Source organism: Neophocaena asiaeorientalis, unplaced genomic scaffold, assembly GCF_003031525.2.
Source record: "Neophocaena asiaeorientalis asiaeorientalis breed wild unplaced genomic scaffold, Neophocaena_asiaeorientalis_V1.1 scaffold409, whole genome shotgun sequence".
In the NCBI taxonomy this organism is placed as follows: Eukaryota; Metazoa; Chordata; class Mammalia; order Artiodactyla; family Phocoenidae; genus Neophocaena; species Neophocaena asiaeorientalis.
In genome coordinates this window covers 1,556,969-1,577,581 of record NW_020175208.1, presented here as the reverse complement: position 1 = coordinate 1,577,581, position 20,613 = coordinate 1,556,969, and the positions used below count along the sequence as shown (strand labels likewise).

General features: G+C 50.5%; 1 protein-coding gene across 1 annotated transcript in view; it reads right to left on the bottom strand.

Moving 5' to 3' along the window:
- The window catches only part of CSMD2 (CUB and Sushi multiple domains 2), a 641,557-nt gene that overhangs the window by 253,778 nt on the left and 367,166 nt on the right, over window positions 1-20,613 (bottom strand). Inside the window, exon 15 of the mRNA XM_024765304.1 lies at window positions 12,668-12,850. Within this exon, the coding sequence (XP_024621072.1) occupies window positions 12,668-12,850 (183 nt within the window). The remainder of the gene's footprint in view (window positions 1-12,667; window positions 12,851-20,613) is intronic.

Sequence of the window (20,613 nt, the reverse complement as noted above, 5' to 3'; positions counted from 1 at the left end):
TAGGACAAAAGATGTAAACAGGGAGGGTCCCAAGCAAGTATGGATGTATGGTCACTCCACACGTGGTCTTTTTATTTCCCTTCCACAAAAGTATCCTTTATCCTGAGAAAGTAGCTTCTGCCTCAAGTTCCTCATTCACAATCCAATCCCCTTCTGGAATGGAATCTTAAATCGAAGCTCACTGGGAGGGGCCTAACAATTGCTAAATTCTTGTCTCCTGCGATTGGACCCTGATCCCTGTACCCCCTTAGAGGCTTGCTAGGTTCTTGGTATAAACTGCTTATTGGCAAAGGCCAACGTCGCGGAATTACCCGCTGCCTGGAATTACCCTGCGGTCGTGATTGACTTTTGCCACACCTCTGGAATAATGCCCACCCAAACCACTCCCGGCGCTTACCCTAGGCTTTAGACCCTCTTCGGACCTGCTCAGAGGTCCTAGCCCAGGCCAGGCTCTGGGCTGGGGTCTTATGTACTCCGTAGCTGCTGGCTGAGGATCTCCTGCCACCGGCTCGAAGGACGGTTTTGGTCCCTTACGGAACAAAGCATGAAGAAAAATCCCTGCTCTCCGCTCCTGGGAAGGAACTGAGTCTACACTCCTGGGGCTCAGCTTTTACCTTGAAAACAGGCTATGAATTCTTCGGAAAGTATATGTAGGCAAACCAAGCCACCACCCCAAAGCTGGAGCAAATGTGAATCCTGGAAAATTTGGGTTTGCCTGTTGTTTTGAGCGGGGAGGTGGGGGGAAGCCTTCTGTACCCTGCTTTCTACTTCCACATGCAGAAAAATTTTCACAGGCCCAGCCGCTCCGCGGCATGTGGGACCCTCCCAGACTGGGGCACGAACCCATGTCCCCTGCATCGGCAGGCGGACTCTCAACCACTGCGCCACCAGGGAAGCCCAGATTGACAACTTCTAAATCACACCTTTGTTGTGACAATTCATTGTGCTGAAGCTTCTGAAGGCATGGGGTGTAGCCCCATGCCTGGGCACGTGGGCGTTATACGTTCAATCTTTGTTGAATTTGCAACAAGAGGCACGTCTCAGTGCTGCTGCCGGAGGCCACGTCTCCACACAGGCCTCTGCTCGGCAGGTCTCCAAGTCTCAACCAGCCTGAGGAGGCAGCCGGAGCGGGGTCTCCTCGCCTCTCCCCAGCATAGCCCATTCCTCAACCAAGCAAGACTCCAGATCGAAAGGTTTGCACTCTGGTCCTCAGTCCCTCTTCTCAGTGGATGAGCAGATAACTCCAAACCCAGAGGATTCTGACAAAACTCCTCCTCTGTGGGAATGAATGCTTGGCTGCTAAGACTCCGTGTGTCACCTTCTCTGGGAAGACCGACTTAGGGAAGGAGACGTACTCTGTCAGCTGCACGGAGGTGCCTGGACCTGAACAGCTTGACACTTGAGTGTTGGCTATTCTGTCAGACTTGAGTTCTGTCTGGGATTCCAAGGTGCTGTGCCCTGTGGGGTGAGGAATGGATGCCCTGACGACTGGTCTTTCCACGTGCCAAGCAAAGGCTTCTCAAAAGCGCTTCTCACTGCTGTGAGGTCCTACAGCTGCCTGGGCTCAGCCCCCTCGTGGGGACTCTCCTTGCCACAGGGCAGACCTCAGTGGACCTCTGTGCCCTCTGCTGGGGTTAGCTTCAACTGTTCTTAATTAACTTCGTCAGCCAGACACAGGTATTAGCTGGCGAGAAAAGTATGCGGGCATGATGTAGCCCAAGAACCCAAGACTTCCGATTAGCCAGGGGAATTCAAGAAAGGGTGTAGACTACATCCCCCAAAGCTCAGAAGGTGCTTCTGGGACCCCTCGGAGAGCCCCACCATCTCCTCTGAGGCTGTCTCAGCAGAGCATCTCCACTCAGGCATTCTAGTGCTATCTATGGTCCTGGCCACCCTAAGCCCAGTCGTAACCACAGACCACCAGCCACTGCAGACTGGACAAGAAGACTTAGCGGCTGTTCCCCTGGATTGTAAGGGAGTACGTTTGGATTCCTTCCAGGGGAATCCACGATGATCCAGGGGAGTTTACAGTTAGCCTGAGAGAGCTACCTTCAAGACCAGGAGCTTGACCTGACCCCCTGAGCAAGATGGGAGTTAACCAGGTAGCCAAGGGGAGCAGTCCTGTACTCAGCCCATCTCCTGAGACCCCCAGATTGCCTTTGTACATAGGACTGGAGGAGGGGTCTTGTTCCCCCAAGAGAGGTAGCCCAAGGCTCTCCTTGAAAGCCAACCCCTAGAAAAGGCAAGCAGTGCCTTCCCCAGGAACCACAGAGCCTGAGGACACCCACAACACCCAGCACTGATGGGGATGTACTTCTGGCCACGTGAGATGACAGGTTCATCCAGAGGCTCACAGGACGGGGGGAGGGTACTGGGAGAGCTTTGAGCCCCAGCCCCTGAGCCAGCAGCTGTGAAAGCAGACCCTGACTCGAGAGGCTGTGTCTCCCCCATAGCTCTCTTAGCAGACACTGCAGAGCACCATGGAGAAGGCACGGTCTGTGCTGCTGCATGGGGAATGCACTTGGCATACACATAACTTTGAAAATTTTATAAAGGGAAAAGAACCTGTTTGCTCTGATTCCAAAGCTGAAAGCTGAAGTGAGAACGGTAGGTATACCCATTCCCCACCGGCCCTCAAGCAGAGGTCACAGTCCAGGATAAGACCCCTAAAGCTTGGTCAGTTTTTCCAGCCCCCAGTCCACCCAGGTGGCTGTGGTCCCCAGATGCCTTGGACCAGGACTCTTAGCTGTAGGAATATGGCCTTCAGACTGTTTCTGCAGCTTGGTTCTGGACCTGGGTTGGACTGGGCTGAAATTTTGCCCATGATCCTCCAAGAAATCTGAGAATCTTCCAACTGGAACACATTTTTCTTCCTTACATACTGGTAGCACTTTGTGGCCACATCTATAAATTGCAGTAATTCAAAGATTGCTTTATAATAAAAGTATGCGCTTGCCACACTCACTAGACCATGAGCTCTTGGCAGACAAGAACCATGTTAGAATTATGCCCATCCCTTTCCCATTTCCCTTTTCCGACTGTCGGGTGTATAGCAGCCCCTCCCCTCCACATTTTGCTGCATTCAGAGAAGTGAAAGGCAGGCAGTCGCAACATCGAGTTGTAACGTCACAGTACTGAACTTTGCATCCCATGCCTCACTAGGATATCAATACTGAGGTCAACATTCCTTGGACCCCAGAAGGCCACCACCATCGTAACCACCCGAGTTATGGCAGCCTCAGCCTGGCCAGCCTCATAGCAGCAACATATGATCACAACATATGACCACGTACATCCCAGCCCCATGCCTCAAGAGGCTGCCATCTTGTCAGGGGACCAAGCCCCGCAGGAATGATCCCAAACACCCCTGCAAGCAACGGGTACACAGCAGGTATTCCCTACTAGTGGGGTTCACTAATCTGATCTAGAACACTTAGGAAGGCTTTAGAACAATCATTCCTGGGCCCCATCCCAGACCTGCTGAATCAGAATTTCTGGGGATGAGACCACGATTCTGTATTTTAAAAAGCCTGTGAGTGATTCTCATGATTAGCTGGGTTGGTCTATTTTGTATTGGGCAGGCCCATCAAAGATACCTCCTGCCCCCATAATGTATCCATTTAAAAATAAAGGTAACGAGTGCTGTTTGTGACCCACACTGGCGTGGTAGGAAAAGCGTTGACTCTGCTTCCTTGGATGTGCTGGGAGCCTCCTTTGTGAGCCATCCCTTCACATCCAGTCTTTGCCTGATGAGACCCCACCCAGGTACACTGAACACTTTTATTCCACAGACTCACTTCTTACAGCCAGATCCTGTGCCCAGCCCAGCCATGCCTGACAGTCATGGGGAAGTCCCGTCCCCTCAAACCAGTGGGCTGAGATGTGAGTCTGGTTTCATACAGTCAGCATTTGGTGGGCTTGCGAGGAACCCAGCACACTCACAGGCCCACAGAGTTTCAGGACCCTCCCCACCTGCCACCCCTGCCCCACCATGTGTGCCCCAGCTCAGGGACTGGGCTTCTGTTCTGGTTCTTGGTTTCCTATCCAGTCGCTGCTGTGAGTAAAGCTCTTAATGAAACTGCAGCCTCTTGCTGGGGCTGGTATACCCTGCACAGGTAGACCCTGTTCCCCTGGGTGAGGACCTGATTCAACCCAGAAGCCACCTTCGCCCATCAAGTATCTGCCTATTTAAGAATAAGGGTAACAAGTGATGTATGACCCACACTGGCCTGGTAGGACAAGTGTTGACTCTACTTCCTTGGATATTCTGATTGGAAGTGCTGGCAGGCCCCTTTGTGAGCCATCCCTTCATTCAGGGTTAGTTCTCCGAGCCTCGGCCTCCCTCGACTCTGGGTTACCTTTCCCAGGCTGCCCCTGTGGTCCTGGTAGGCTTTGCAGCCATGACTGCAGTGCCCATTCCCCACTGCAGGAGCAGACAGAGATGCTTCCCAGCTCTTGCCATCATCAGGACTTTCTGCTCAAGGAACTGACACTTTTGGAATACTGGGGTCCTTCTACAGAGCAGGCGCCCCCAGCTCTGCTCATCACTAGTACAGTGAGACCACATGTCTTCAGTGTCCAGGTGCTGGGGGCCTGGGTGACGGAGGAAGGGGGCCCAGAACTACACACGCTGGTTTTCAATTTCCAGGAATGGACCTGAAATTGACAAACTCGGACCAAAGCAATCCCCAGGTTCCCTGCTTCTCTCCCGGGGCCACGTGTGTGTTCACGGGACCTTTAAGGCAGCCCAGAGAAACGAGGAGAACACTACATCAGCGGAGGAAGTTCACACCACCCTTCTGATCACAGCCCCTGTCCCAATCACAAGCAGTTCCCAGGAATATTATCCCTCACACCGAGGCTGACCTTTTCAGACCTCAGCTGATCCCAGTTCTAGCTCTGAACATTTGAGAGAGGCAATTTCCGAGGACTCTGGCCATTGTGATCATATTTTCTGGGACAAAGGAAAGGATGCTTGAAATTGTACTTGTCCTGGAAAATCTGGGATTATATATTTAGGGGGAACGCCAGGATTCAGCCACAGAGAGGAGGGAAAACGGGACATGCTTCATGTGTGCACGGGGCATTGGTCGAGGCGGGAGGGGAGTGAAAAGGCACCTGCCTGTTTAAAAATACAGCGAGCAAGAGACGTATGTGACCTATGTGAAGAAAATCACAAAGCTGTTATATTTAGAAAAATGAAAGTAGATGAACAAAGAGAGTGACACACCATGTTTCTGGATGGGAAGGCTGTGTAGTATAAAAACGCCTATTTTCCTCAAGTTAATTTATAGTTTAATAGGAGCACACATACAAAATCCCAATAGGATTTTTTTTTACTATGACAAAATGATTCTAAAATTAATCTTGAACAGCAAACAGATGAGAATAACAATGAATATTCTGAAAGAGAAAATGATTAAGGGAGGAAGGAGTAGTTTCCAGCTCTGCCAGATATTAGAACATATTATAAAACAACAATTAAAATTATTCAACACCGGTGCTAAGATAGAAATGAGCAGCACAACAAAGTGGTGAGTCAAGAAATAGACTTAACTACATTTGAGGATTCAGAATGTGGTAGAACAATTCATTTCTCTCAAATCAAAAGGGAAATGAATTGCTCAATAAGTCGTGTTGGAAAACTGTGTAATCGTTTGGACAATATCATGCATTCATCTAAATAAACTCCAGATGGAATAACAAATTATATTTTAAAAAAAAAATCAAATTACTGACAAATAACTAAAAATACAACAAGCTGTTTCTCAGATCTGTGGCAGAATGATAACTTTGTCAGCTCTGAAAAGAAATCACAAATATCAAGAGATTCGTCTGTATAAAAATGTAAAAGAACTGTACAATGTAAAATAACAAAACAAAAAGAAAGAAGAAAGAAAGCTAGAGATTGGGAAGATATGTGTATCAAATAGAAAGATCCTTCAAATTGGAAAGGAAAATACCAACATATACCCTCGCAGCCACACGTCAGGACAAACAATTGTTACACGGGGGTTACAAATAGCAAATGCCCCATGTCCTTGCTGGGCAGGACTGGACCCAGGCCAGCTGGAGAAAGGCCAGGACTGGAGTCTCTGTCCAGGGTCCTGTAATGGACAACCTGACACCACTTTCAAACCTCTTGTTCCAACGGGGGCATGCTTCCAGCCATGGGTACCAACCAGTCTCTCCAGACCCTACTCCCATGGACCCCACCTCTCTTCTTTCACTCACCCACGGTTGGCAGCAGCCAAGCCCTTTAGGAACCACTGCAAATCAAGTACACAGACTGGGCATGTGTGTGTGCACGCGCGCGTGTGTGTGTGTATGTGTGTCAGTGTATCCAATGAACGTCCTCCTTTTGTAGAGGTCCAGATCCCCCCGGCTTTTCTCAGAACCCAGTACTGCCACTAGGGTAGCTCCCTTCCCAGCAGGGCTTCAAATCTGTCCTCCCCTCTTTGAGCCCCAACTATTCTAATAGCGACGACCTAAGTCTATGCTGTAAGAGCAGAGGGGCTGTTGCTTCCCTGTTCCACACCCACTACGATGCCTGCCCCATCGCTGGCCCCCATTGAATATGTGTTAAATAAAAGAATGAATCTTCGTGGGGCAGGTTCTAAATGCATCTGATTCACCAACGCTTTCTAGTTGAAAAGCTAAATTTTGAACTACAAGAGCCCACTTTAATTTACATAATTATGTCTATCTTCATGTTAGAGCGAGCTCTTTGAAGTCAAGGGCTGTGCTCAATTCGTCTCTACATTCGCAGCACTTATCATAACATTTGGCACTTTGCGGAAGTTGACAAGGGTGTGCTGGAGGGATGTATTCAACTTCTACCTATTAAATTAGCAATTTTGAAAAGGCCGCACAAAGACTTGAGGTTTGGCGATGCTGGTAGAGGTTACAAGAGATATATGTGACCTATATGAAGGAAACCACAAAGTTGTTATATTTAGAAAAGGGGAAGTAGATGAACACCAGAGAAATCTATGCCATATTTCTGGATGGGAAGGACACGTATTATACGAATCTTATTTTTAACCTTGAAGCTTTCGCTGTTGACGTTATGACCCGGCACGACATTTTGGGGGAGAAACATAGGAGTATACATCAAGAGCTAGTTTTAAATGTTCCTACTCTGGCCCAACAACGTCATTCCTGGAAACTTATCTTAAGAAAATAATTCAAGAGAAGAAAAAAAAAAAAAAAAGGCCATACGCTTGAGGATGTTCATTATAGCCGTGTATAAAAATAATCGAACATAATTGGTAGCCTAAGTTACGGTCCACTCACTAGACAGAATATTCCATAGGCGTGAAGAATGATAGTTACAAAAGACATGTAGTAGCATGGCAAGATATGCAATATAACGTGAACTTGAAGAGACGGAATGCGAGACGGCATGTTCACTTTGATTAAAGCCATACGAAATATGTGTGTACAGGCATAAGAATCAAAAAGGAATGGCCAGATTTGAAAATGATTAAGGAAATGAATTAAGAGTATCTTATTCATTTAAACTTTTAAAATACAAGAATATACCAGAAGCCTGTGTTGAGTAGTGGCCCTTAAGCCCCAGATACTTATTGAAAGAGTTAACAGCACATTATATAGGACACGGCACTACGAGATCACCACTTCAAGCTCAGCAGCGTCATCCCCAGAGGCCCTCCAGTTTAGAATTTTACCAGGAAAATCCATACCCTCTTATGCAGCTGACTCTGTACATAGCAGGTGCTCAATAAATCAGAATGGATGGATAAATGGATGGGTAGAAGGAACGAGAAAAAGTAAAGATGAGGAAATGCCTTTGACATCAGCATATTGTGTATTGGTGTGCAAATACTGATGTAGTCCCAACAAGGGACTACATGGATCTAGTCTTCATGAACTTATTTCACTCTTGTCCATCTCTGTTACTTCATGGGGGGTAACACAGACAACAGTTTGTTTCTGTAGTCTGGACGAATTTTGTTGTCCTAAGACTTCCCTGTTTCTCCTGCTGCAGATGACCCCTTGGATTCTGGATGTCTGGTGCCATAGAGAGAGTGCAGGATATGGAGTAGAAGCCTGCTCTGTCAATCAATAGTTTAAATTCCAGCCCATCATTTCATGGTTCTATAACCTCTGAGCCTATGTACCTTGTCTCCTCGAGCTTTGTTTTCATCTGTAAAAATGAGAGAATAAATATTCCATAACGTTGTAGGGAAGACGCCTATCTTCCCAATGACACAAAACATGTAATAAATGCTGGCATGTTCCCTTACCCCATGCTTCCTCACTGTCACTATTGTATAGATTTTAATCACGATCTAACACAAAATGCAAATATACAGATTTCATTGTATTTAGAATTTGACAAGACTAGGTTATCCTAGACTGGCGGTTCTCCATCCTGGGTGGCTTTTCCCCCCAGAGGATGTATGGCAATGTCTGTAGACAGTTTTGGCTGTCACAACTGGCAGCGGGAGGTGGGTGTGTGTGCTACTGGCTTCTAGCGGGTAGAGAACAAGGCTGCTGCTAAAACATCCTGCAATGCACAAGACTGCCCCCGACAGAAAAGAATCATCTGGCCCCAAATGTCAGTAGCGCTGAGGTTGAGGATCCTGATGACCCTAGGACTCAATCCATTTCTCTGTCCAGCAAGGGACAGGAGGGCGCTCGGAGAGGACCATTCCCCGTAGCATCCCTGTGCGGAGCACCCTCCTTTACCTCCCAACCCTTCAAGCCCCGGCTCCAGCCCTGCATCATCTGTGACATTTTCTCTGAGCCCCAGAGGACCCACTCCTCCCTCCCTTGGTCTCTCAAGGTTCGGCTGCTGGTTTGTAACTCGCACTGTGTACATCCCAGTATATTCCCATTTCACACCTATGCTACATACATTAGGCACTTGAGCAGTTAGGAGTCACACCTTCTCGTGGTGGTTTACAAAATGGCGAAAGGAAGCTGGCATTTGTGCAGTCTTGGCGTTTCTCTGGTGAAGGCTGTTTTGAAACTTCTTCTGCAAGTGGCTGTTAATGGACTGATAATTGGTTTCCTGACTTCCTTATGAAGTGTGAAGTATTCTGCTAGCCTGTCAACAAAGCATCAAGTGTTGTGCAAACCACCATCAGAGTTATTTGTATCTTCCTTCCCTTGTATCTCTTGTCGTGGAGGAATAAGTGGACAGGCTCTCGATGTTCCTGTGAGGGAGGTGAAGAGTATGTGTAACCTGCGGGGAGCTTTCTCACCAGGACCCCAGGTTGAGCATGTTTCCCAGGCAGAGCCCAAAGAGCTCTGACTCCAATGCCTGGTGCTTGGCACGGGGTAGACACACAGTAAATACTGTTGAATGGATGGAAAGTGGCACTGGTGCCACCTGATTTGGAGCAGTGATCCCTGGAGATGTGAATTAGCCAAGGAAGAAGAGAGAGCAAGAGGAGAGAAGCTGGCTCCATCTTTTCTTTCAAAATGCTTTTCACTGCGAGAAACATCATCTTCTTTAAAACCGAGTGAAAAAAAGACCATCTATTGAGCATCTACTGCTGTGAGGACAGATCGAAAGCCAACGAGATGATTCTGAAGTCTCTGCTTGCTACAGAAAATGTTTTGGAACAGGAAGGCAACAGTGTACTTGTGTAGTCTCGGCAGGCAATTCCCGAGTAAGGAACTCTTTTGAAGAAAATGTTTCAAGAGAAGAACAATGCACCGCTGTGCACTTTTTGGACAGATGTTCAAAAAAATTTGAGCCATCAAAGCATCCCCCCAATCCTCTTCTAAACCCTCAGAAGGAAAGAACAGTACTGTTTGCTAAATATTGTGTTAATATTTATTGTGACTAATGTGTGCTAAAATTTAGGACACTTAAGCTGATGTTTGCTAGAGGTGCTTTTCTATGTACATTTATGACCACATTATAAAACCCAGAGGCTGACTATACTATTTTATACTTTTATAAGTGCTTACAGATGTTGTCCCTTTTCTGCAGATCACACACTATGATATATTTGATCTGGGATCAGGCAGAACGCCAAATTTTAACTTTATCCCTTGAAGCACGAGCTCCTCTGTAAATGACCCAGTTTAGAGAGTGGTTTCCAAGTATTCACGATGGAAAATGTGAGGACTGTCCATGTCACTGTTGTCTTTTTCTATAAATACGATCATAGAGGCTTAGAATTTGGGGAGTGCCACCCCATCGGATAGATTAGTAAACCAAACTCCAGAGGGAAGTTGCCCTGGCCATAGTCACAAAACTGAGCCAGGACTAAGATACGGGTCTCCGGATGTTGAATCCAAAGTTCTCTCAGAGCACCCGGATTTTCTTAGTACCATCTTTCACCACCTGAGGGCAAAGCCCAGGACCTAGGGATGCATCAGCTTAGGGGCTGGGTACTCAGTAGAGAGCGGACAGATGGCACTCACTCGTGATCTTGCTTGTGGTGCAAAGGCCTGGGGCCAGCAGGCTCTCCCTGGCCTCCTCCACTGAAGCCAGCACCCCTGAGACTCAAGCTGTGTCTCTTACACCCAAATGACCAGAAAAGCCCTAGTAATGGGAGTACCTTGGGGATACCATCCCCCACCTCCCAGAATCATTCAGAAGAAGAAATGCCATCCTAGCCCCCCAGAGTGCCTGCTTCACCGTTCTCATCAGTAAGCCTGGGGCTCCTCTTCCTTATTTTATTATTATTATTTTATTTTTTGCAGTACGCGGGCCTCTCACTGTTGTGGCCTCTCCCGTTGCGGAGCACAGGCTCCGGACGCGCCGGCCCCGCGGCCATGGCTCACGGGCCCAGCCGCTCCGCAGCATGTGGGATCTTCCCGGACCGGGGCACGACCCCGCGTCCCCTGCGTCGGCAGGCGGACTCTCAACCACGGCGCCACCAGGGAAGCCCCTCTTCCTTATTTCAAACCACAGAGAGCACCGCCCCATATCTTCCAGGACTGCTCTGCCCTCATCTCTTCTCAGGTGATTGTAAGCAGTACCCAGCATCCTGTCAGCTTCCCTCCTGGAAACGAGGGGCCTGCTGAGCAGCACTTACAGAAGGTTCTAGAAACATTTCCTGAAACTACTTCTAAGAGCCAGAGGGTCAAGTAAATTCCTGGAGGGCTTGAGTGACAGACCCCACCCCCCTCTCCCCCGGTAGCGTTCTGCTCCCCGCATCTCTCAGCCTGTGAGGCAGGGAACTTTATCCTGGTTACAAGTGGCTGGCTGGCTCTGCTACACACTTCACTCCTGCCAGCTCTCTGCCCCAGAGACCAGACCCTTTCCAGTTCTCCCTGCCTTGTCTCACCTAGATGGATTTCAGAGATGGAACACCCACACTAGCTGGGACTCCCACAGTCTGGACCTTTGCCTTCTGAGGTCCTGCCTCCGACCCACCCTGGGGAACTCCATTCCACCCACCCACTCTGACCTGGGCTCGTTTCTAGACTGTCAGGCCCTTTGTTCCTGCCTGCCTGGAGCTGCCCCCTGCTAACCTCCCCTGCCCCTCTGGTCCCCTTGGCTTTCAGGGTACACATATCTAACCACACTGGGCCAGAGATGGGCAGCTAATTTCATGCAATTTTATTTTTTTCAGTAAGGGCGATTTGCTTAATGTGTATCTAAGAACGATTTGATCTTTAAACCTCGGCAAGAATTCTTACATAAGCTCGCAAGTCATCAAAAATGCTTTGTCAACTACACAAAGTGATTTTTTTGTTTGACAAGTAGAATCACCGTGGTATGACCCAACTCACCAACTCACATGCCAAACTCTCTGTCATCACAGATACTCCCTTATAGTCTCCCACGTCATTCCTCTCCCCGGCCCCAAGGGGCAACCACTCTCTATGAGGCAGCACTCCAAGGCCCTGAGAAGCCCACTGAGATGGCAAGAAAGATCAGAGGGTCAGTCTGTCTGCCCTTCCCCGAGGGAAGCAGATTGTAAGAGACGGAGAGGGGCAGTGGCGAGGGCTGGGAGAAGAGGTGACAGCCCCGAGAGGTGGAACCTTTGATTTCTCAACAAAGACCAAGCCTGCTCCCCTATACACAGTCCCCTTACACTTGCCAATTTCCCTGGGAGCCAGTACTTAAAGTATTTTTTGCGCCGGAAAGGGAGGTCAGACCATCCCAGAGAAAGGAAGAAAGGATTCCTTGTTATCTCCGGAGAACGGAGCACTCAACTCCAACCCTTTCTCTGAAAGATCAACAATTCAAAGACAGCTTGATCCCCATCCCTCCCTAATCCAATGCAAGAGGAAGCAATCTGATGAAACTTTGTATACATCCCCGCAAGGCCATGGTGTCTCATGGTACCCCAAGGCTGGCACAGAGTCTACCGTCTCACGAAATCATCGCCAGCACCTTCTGCCCTGGCTTGACTATATGGCGTCAATGACAGCAAGAAGGGTGAGGAGGAAATGTCAGGGTCTGACTTTGCTCTCAAGGGTCACCAGGGAGAGTAAGATGGCGTTGAAGAAGGCCCCCAAATGTCAAGAGCAATCATTCTCAGTGCTATGATCCACGTCACTGCCAGAAATGAGGACTCAGCCAGCAACGTTTTGAGGAGAAGAAACCAACCAGAGTGAAGCTACGGTTACGACCTACGGGGTTCCCAAGGATGGGGTCCGGATTAGCTAGGAAATGGGCCCCTGGCCTCTTGGTGGAGACCCCGAAGCGGCGCCCTCCCCGCTCACTTACACACGCAGCCTGGCTTCTTAGCCGACCACTGGTTATTCTTTTGGCATGTGATTGCCTTCTGCCCCACCAGCTCAAAGGCCGGCTGGCACTCAAACTGGAGTGTATCACCGTGGCGAAACCAGGAGCCTTCCCTCCAGCCGTAGGCAGGTACGCCAGGATCTCCGCAACTGCCCTGCTCGATCTCTGCAAGACAGGAAAAGAGAAAACAGAGACACGTGGTGACTCCATGCCTCTCAGAGCTGGAAGGCCATGCTGCACCTCCGCCACGAGGCTGGGCTCGGAGGGACCCAGGTGGGTTTTTGATGAGAAACCCTGCAAGGTCGTGTTTAAAACAGCATCTTGGGAGGATGAGGCCCTCCTGGTCTCAAATGCCTGGACTCTATGTCCACACAGAGTGTTCCAGGTGCTTGGATGTTTTCATTCAGGGAAGGTGGGTCTACATGCTTTGTGAGGTGCCTGTCCTAGGAATTCACAAGCTCACGGGTCGGAGCGATCTTTACTGACTTGACTCGCATTCAGATTGCTCACGTCACTTGATAGATTTTCAGCTCAGTCCCTTCCTGAGCCGTCCAGGCAAGCGCAAGATGAGAAGGTGGCTGACGGTTTGCTGCTTGCCTTTCCCCCAACCAGAGACTAAGTGAGAGTCAATATTCACTGGCTTCTGATATGGAAGCACTTTCACGAAGATACATTTTTAATTCAATTTAAGATGGGAGCAGGTAAAATGAAACACATGACTCATTAAGTATGCCTTTAAATTTTCATTTGATTCAACAGTGGTGAATCAGACAGGGAGTGGGTTCCCTGAGACGGCTCTGAGGGTCTGGGCTCTGGGGACATGATGGGCTGGCTGCCTCGTGGCAGAGTCAATCAGGACCCCGACGTTCCAGGAAAGGAGTCTGTCCTGGCCAAGTCCCTGGAGTTTCCCCCAGAGCTGCCCCCGCCTCCACCAGCCCCGTGCTTGGTGCTGTGAGAGATGAAGGGCAGGGAGGCGGGGAGGAAGAATCAGGAGAGAGGGCGGGGGAGGAGCTCTGCTCCCAGAGAGGAAGGCACCCTGCAGGAAGGACGCGAGGCATGGCTGATGTGACAGATGGTGAGGTGAGGACGGCAGGAGTCCTATGATTCGGGAGAGAGGCGGCTGGAGTAAGGGGAAGTTTTTGGACACCTTCCCAGGACTGTCAGGCCAAAGGGACCCTACGCTTTCCATAGGCACCATTATGGGCTGCCAGGAGCCATAGTCCCCGAAGTTGCTGTGCATGGCCCCGACACGGGTGATTCTGCAAAAGCTTTCTTACCACAGCTGTTGGGCCCTGTGGGCTGGTCAGGTGAGCCCCGAGTACTGCCACCTTATATGGATGGGCTGTTGACTGTCACACTCATGGTTCCCTACTACTGGCAGAACAAGGCATTCTTTGGCTGGGATTGTGTGTGTGTGTGTGAAAGAGAGAGAGAGATCTAAGTCAAACAGCAAGAGTCCTTGTGTTCGGGGGAGAAGAGGGGTCCGTGTGAGCAGACACCAGGGCTGAGAACTCAAGGGCGGGTCAGCTCACCTGCCTCTCATCTCACACGTGCCCCTGGCCTGTCCCTCTACACACAACCTGAAAGCACACCTCAACCCTCCTCTGAGGCTGGCTCTTCTCCTGCCAGGGCTGGGGGAGGGCAGCCACTGAGGCATTCCCAGGAAGGTGGCCCCTTGGCTCCAGATCCCAGAGCCCCAGGGGATCGGAGGAACAGAAGACGGGCCCCGGGACAAGTCAGCCTGCAGGAATGAGCAGCGAGGCCCTCTTTCTTCTGGTGTCCCCAAACACGCTCTCTCTGGGGCGTGAGGCCTGTCACTGCGGACATCCTGAGACCTGGAGGAAGGTACCCAGTGTTTGAAGACAGAGCTGGGGCTCCCTGCCTGGGACAGGACCCATGTTTAAGGTGTCCTGGTGAGGCCCCAGCATGCTGTAGAAGATGTAAATGCGGGGTCCACCTGCCTGCATCTTAGACCACAGCAGGTGCCCTGAAGGTGTGACCAGCTCCAGAGGACAAGCGTCCTAAGCGGGAGGAAGAAGCTGCCCAGGCCTCTCCACTGTGCAGGCCGGGCTGTTTCCACACCCATCCGGTTTCTCCTGCCGTCAGTGCGAGCGGAAGCATATAACGAGCACCTACTGTGTGCCAGTCCCTGTGCCAGACACTTGAGACCTGGACGTGGGCTCTGGTCTCAAGGACTGAACAGTCCTGACAAGGAAGCGAGTATTTACGACACAGGGTCGTTTGTGCCATGGATGCGCCCAGGAGGAGCAACACAACTCAAACTTGGAGGGTGGGGCTGGAAACAGGGTGCGGGGAGTGATGCACTAACCTTGCACACAAAACTGTAGGGAGCACAGAAACTCAGCCATCTAGACAAATACGATCTTAGTGCAATATTATGTTTCCAGAAAATCAAAATTGATGCCTATAAATCAAATCCGACATGAAGAAAAACACCAGAACTTAATAAAAAGACCAGATCCGACCCAGCACTTGCACAGCTCACCTCACTTGTCCCACCCTAGTCCTGGCCATCAGAGCCTGTCATTATTGAAATGCTATTTTTTTATCATGGATATTTTGCATTAATCTTGGTTTTTAAAAAATACTACATTAAAATATTATTTAATTACTGAGTTCTTTGGTGCCTCCCTTAAAATTATGCCCAAGGTGAATGTCTTTCTCATCTCAGCCCAATCCCAACCCTGGCATCAGGGAAGGCTTCCTGGAGGAGGCCTTCTTGGAGGATGTTTAAGCTGAGGCCTGAAGCCTGTGTAGGAGCCAACAGGTGAAAGGAGTATGTGGGATTCATTGCAGCATTATTTACTAACAGCCAAGCCATGGAAACAACTTACGTGTCCACTGATGGATGGACAGGTAAAGAAAACGTGGCACACACATACAATGGAATATTTCTCAGCCACAAACAAGAAGGAAATCCTGCCATTTGTGACATGGGTGAAACTTGAGGGCATTATGCTAAGTGGAATAAGTTGTACAGAGAAAGACAAAGACCGTATGATCTCACTTACATGTGGAATCTAAAAAAAATGAACTCATAGAAACAGAGAGTAGAACGGTGGTTGACAAGAGTGCGGTGGGGGAAATAGATGCAGGTGGTAAAAGGATACAAAGTTCCAGTTATAAGATGAATAAGTCAGGGGGATATGATGTACAGCATGGTGACTCCGGTTAACGACAGTGTATTGTATATTTGGAAGTTGCTAAGAGGGTAGGTCTTAAAAGTTCTCAACACATACACACACACAAACTGTAAGGTGAGGTGATGGGTGTGTTAACTAACCTTACTGTGGTAATCATTTCACAATATATACATATATCAAATCAACACGTTGTACACCTTAAATTTACACAATGTTATACGTTAATTACATCTCAGTAAAGCTGGGAAGAAGAGAAAGGCATTAGTGGGAGGGAGAGGAGAGGAAGGACCCTTCAGGTGGGGGAGGAGCCCATGCAGAGCCTCAGAGGCTGTTTGCAGGACTGCAGTGACAGCAGTGATGATAACTAACTAATCGTTACGATCATAACGAACTTTTAGTTACAGAACTAATCACTCTAGCGCTGACTGTGCGCTGGCAGCCGCTCTGAGAACTTTACATAGTGCATCATTTCATCCTTACAGTACACTGTGACCCAGGTACTACTGTCTCCATTTTAAAGGTGAGGAGACTGAGGCACAGGGAGGTGATGTAATTATCCAAGGTCACAGAGCCAGGAAATGGTGAATCTGAGGTCCAAACCCAGGTTGTATGGTTCCAGGGCTCTTCACCACCATGCCACATTGCCTTTCCACAAGCATGAGTACTTTCCACCAGGTGATGAGAGATGAGGCTGGAAGAGGCAGGCAGGGCCAACCCACAAAAGGGCCTGTTCGACCTGCTAACGAGACTGGACTTCAGAGTGTAGGCAACGCGGGCTCAGGAAAGGGTTTCATTCCACTTGGCATTTCATAGTGTGGATTTTAAAAGGTCACCCTGACTGCTGCCTGGAGAACCGTCTGGGGGCAGCAATTCTGGAGGCAGGGAGATCGTTCATTCATTCAACAAACATTTGAGTGTCTCCTTAGCATGAGCCACTGTGCTGGGTACTGTGGGTGAGACAGAGAACAAGGCAGACACAGGCCCTGCCGCCATGGAGGTTCCGTTCTAGAGGGAGGCTTCCAATGATCTGGGAGCTGTTTTTTTTTGTTTTGTTTTGTTTTTTGCGGTACGCGGGCCTCTCACTGTTGTGGCCTTTCCCGTTGCGGAGCACAGGCTCTGGACGCGCAGGCTCAGCGGCCATGGCTCACGAGCCCAGCCGTTCCGCGGCATGTGGGATCTTCCTGGACTGGGGCATGAACCTGTGTCCCCTGCATTGGCAGGCGGACTCTCAACCACTGCTCCACCAGGGAAGCCCATGGGAGCTGTTTTGACAGCATCCTGGACTGGGCACAGGCAGAGGGGATGGGGAGAGGCAGAAAGACTTGGGAGGTCTAAAGCAGGAAGAAGCCACAGGCCACACTGCGATTGAGCAGACAGGGGATAACGGGGAGGCAGGGGCTACGATGACTGCAGGGCTTGGCCTGGGTACTGGGTTGCTTTCATCTTCACCAGATGTGGAGGGAGCAGGGCTGGAGGGTCACTTGGCACCTCCACGGGGACAAACCTAGTAGAAAGGGGCTACGTGGGTCTTATGCCCAAGAGGAAAATCTGGTCTAGAAATACAGAATTTGGATTCAGCTCATAGAGGGTCATGAGAAGAATGAGACCACCCAAGGGGAGACATCAGTCCGGACAGAACAGCTAGGGACACCGCAGGGACCAGCAGAAGGCTAGTCTGAGATCCTGCAGGGAGCGGAGCCCCGGAAGCTTAGAGGAGAATGAGTTTCAGGAAGGAGACCAACAGCATCGAACGTGGCAGGGAAGTGTAGAAAGGACTGGAAAGCAGGTCAGTGAAAGGAGCTCACTGGATACTGGCAGGAGACTGAGTGTGATGACGGGGCCGGCCGGGCACCGACGGGAGAAGAGGAAGACGATCCGGGAAGAGTAGATGACTCATAAAGAAGGCATTTCTTGGAGGTGAAGCAATAGGGAGAATTCAGGCGGCAACTAATGAGGAATATGGCCTTGAGGGGGCAGCTGAAAAGGCTTTTTAAGGTCGAAGAAACTTGACCATAATTAAATGCTAGGGGAGGGCACAGAGAGAGAGAGAGAGAGAGAGAATATGAATGGATATAACTGAATGAGAGACACTGGTTAGCTGAAATGGGCAGTGACAGCACGAGGCTATGGAGAAGCAGGAGCCCGGGGCCCAGCGCACGCTGGGGGGCTCACCTTAGGGACCAGGAAGCTCCCCTTCCCTCGTGATGCGGGGCAGAGGGAAGAGGTGATCACAGCGAGCTTTCAGGTAGGAGAGCGGGAGGTTGAAGCAGATCTTGTGATGACACAGGCTCTACTTTCCTAGTGGAGCAGGACGAAGTGTCATGATGTTTGCTGAAGGTGAGGGACGGGTTGTGGGGAGAAGGATGTGACGTTGACAAGAACGTCTGCAACAGTCACCTGGAGAAGAGGAATCATGGCTGGAAGGACTGCCATGCACCCTGGGTTCCACGGAGGGTGGAGACAGCTCATTCACAGGGGTGCTGCCACCGAGCAGGGCTGTGTGGCTTGTCCCAGATCCCTCAGAACCTGGTTCACGTGCATGTGGAAAAACGGCAGGGCGGTGGGCAGGGAGTCAAGGATACTGTTCAAGGAATGGCTGATGTGTGATGCAAGGGTCTCAGGCTGAAGGAGGAAGGAAGTGAACAGAGGAGGAGCGGGGGAGGGGATGGGGATGTAGAGGCCAAGAGAAGGATGGTGAATGGAGTAGAGGGAGGAACCGGTGGGGGAGCGGAAGGGACAAGGGGCCCCAGAGCAGGTGGGTGGAGTGAAGGCTTCAGAGGTGCCAGAGAGCAAGGTCCGCACTGACAGGATGGGAGAAGGCTGAGAAACGAGAGGCAAGGTGATGGTGAGACCCAGAGTGGAGAGGAAGAGGCTGGTGACATCCATGAGGAGGGTAGCGAGTGGCAGAGGTGGAGACAGTCTAGGTCAAAGGGAAGGTTTTGCACATAGGTGGAACAGCAATGGAGAGCGAGCGCACGAGTCCACGGCTCAAATGTGAAGCTCACGGGGCCTGTGGACAGGAGCTGCTAGTGCTGGAGAGGGCTCCTGGGTAGGGGTGACCTCGGGGAAGTCAGGTTTAAGGGTGCACTTGGCAAAGAGGGCCAAGGCGTTGGAGAGCGGCATGTGCAGACCATGGAATCAGGACCAGGTCGGGGGAGAGGAAGAACAGAGCAGGATTGGGCTTCCCTGGTGGCGCGGTGGTTGAGAGTCCGCCTGCCAATGCAGGGGACACGGGTTCGTGCCCCGGTCTGGGAAGATCCCACATGCCGCGGAGCGGCTGGGCCCGTGAGCCATGGCCGCTGAGCCTGCGCGTCCGGAGCCTATGCTCCGCAACGGGAGAGGCCACAACAGTGAGAGGCCTGTGTACCACACACAAAAAAAGAACAGAGCAGGATGGTTCGAGAGTTTGAGAGCGCCTTTCAGGAAGCCAGCAGGGCTGGGGGCTGGCCCTCAGACACCCTTGTCCTGGTCTGGATCTTCCCTCCAAGCTCAGCACCAACCCCTGCTGGGGACACACGGGAACCAAGTCCCCTTGCCCTCCTGCAAGGGGACTCCCTGGGCTCCACAGCCCTGCCTGAAAAGGCATGTGACCTTGACCCTCCTGGCCACCCAGAACTGCAAATCCATAAGCCAAATTCTGACTTGGAGGAAATCACGCGTGCAGCTTCCTGTTATCTGGCCTAACAGAATTCCCCTCTATAAGTGTTCATCTTTCCCTCTCCCTCCTTCTGCTGACCAGGAAGCAAGGCGAACACAAGATGCGTGCTTCAAAGACCCTCAGAATTCCATCGCGACTGGGCTCTGCATATTCGCTTTCCCCTTTCTCCGCTGCTTTATTCCTATCGTCTGTGATCAACCTTGCTGTCTTCTCCCCAGGTTCTTCAATTTGTGATACCAAATTGGAATCCTCTTTTATGACAATGTCTGTAGAGAAGGAACTGCTTCTCGTGTCTGTATAAACTCACCACTGGATGTGCTCCAAGAAGAGCAGCGCCGTGTAGAGGGAGAGGAGGGTCTGACCATGGGCTATGATTTGCTGCCTTTCCAACCGGGTGGGACTTCATTTGTTCCTTCACTGATTCACTGCTCCCTCAGCCCGGGCTGCAGCTTCCTCTCCTCCCCAATGTCACATGGCCGACTGCTCACGCCCCAGACTTTAGCTTAAGACGTCACCTCCTCAAGGTGCTTTCCCTGACCTCTCTTCTTAGATGTTTCCCTTTTCCTTTGCTCTCTTGGCACCCTGATCTTTTTCTTTGTAGCACCGATTGTAAGTATTCCTCTATTCATTTCATTAGCTCCTGTTCTAGACATTGCACGTATAGCGGTGGAAAAAAGGGCAAAAATCTCCACTCTCCTGGAGCCTACTGTCTGTTGGGGCATCAGGGACAACTTGGTTCACCATCTCAGCCCCCACTGGCGCCCCGCTGGCTGCCAGGTGGCTTCCTCGTTTCTCATCTCCCCACGCACTGGAAGGGAAGCCCTATGGAGGCAGGCGTCAGTTATGTGTTGTTGATCACTGAGCACAGCGTCTGGAGCACAGGCAGCACACTGCTCAGTGTGTGAGCACAGCTGATATGTGTTGCACGGGGAGTGTGTCAAATGCCACGCTCAGTGCTAATGATACAGAGCTGCCTGACACAGGGCCCCTGCCCTTGGACAACTCACAGTCAGGTGGCTCTAGAGATAGTTACAGAGTAAATGATGCGGGCCGGGACTGGGTGTGTACCTGACCACACAACCTCTGGGGGCGAAGGGGAGGCAGCT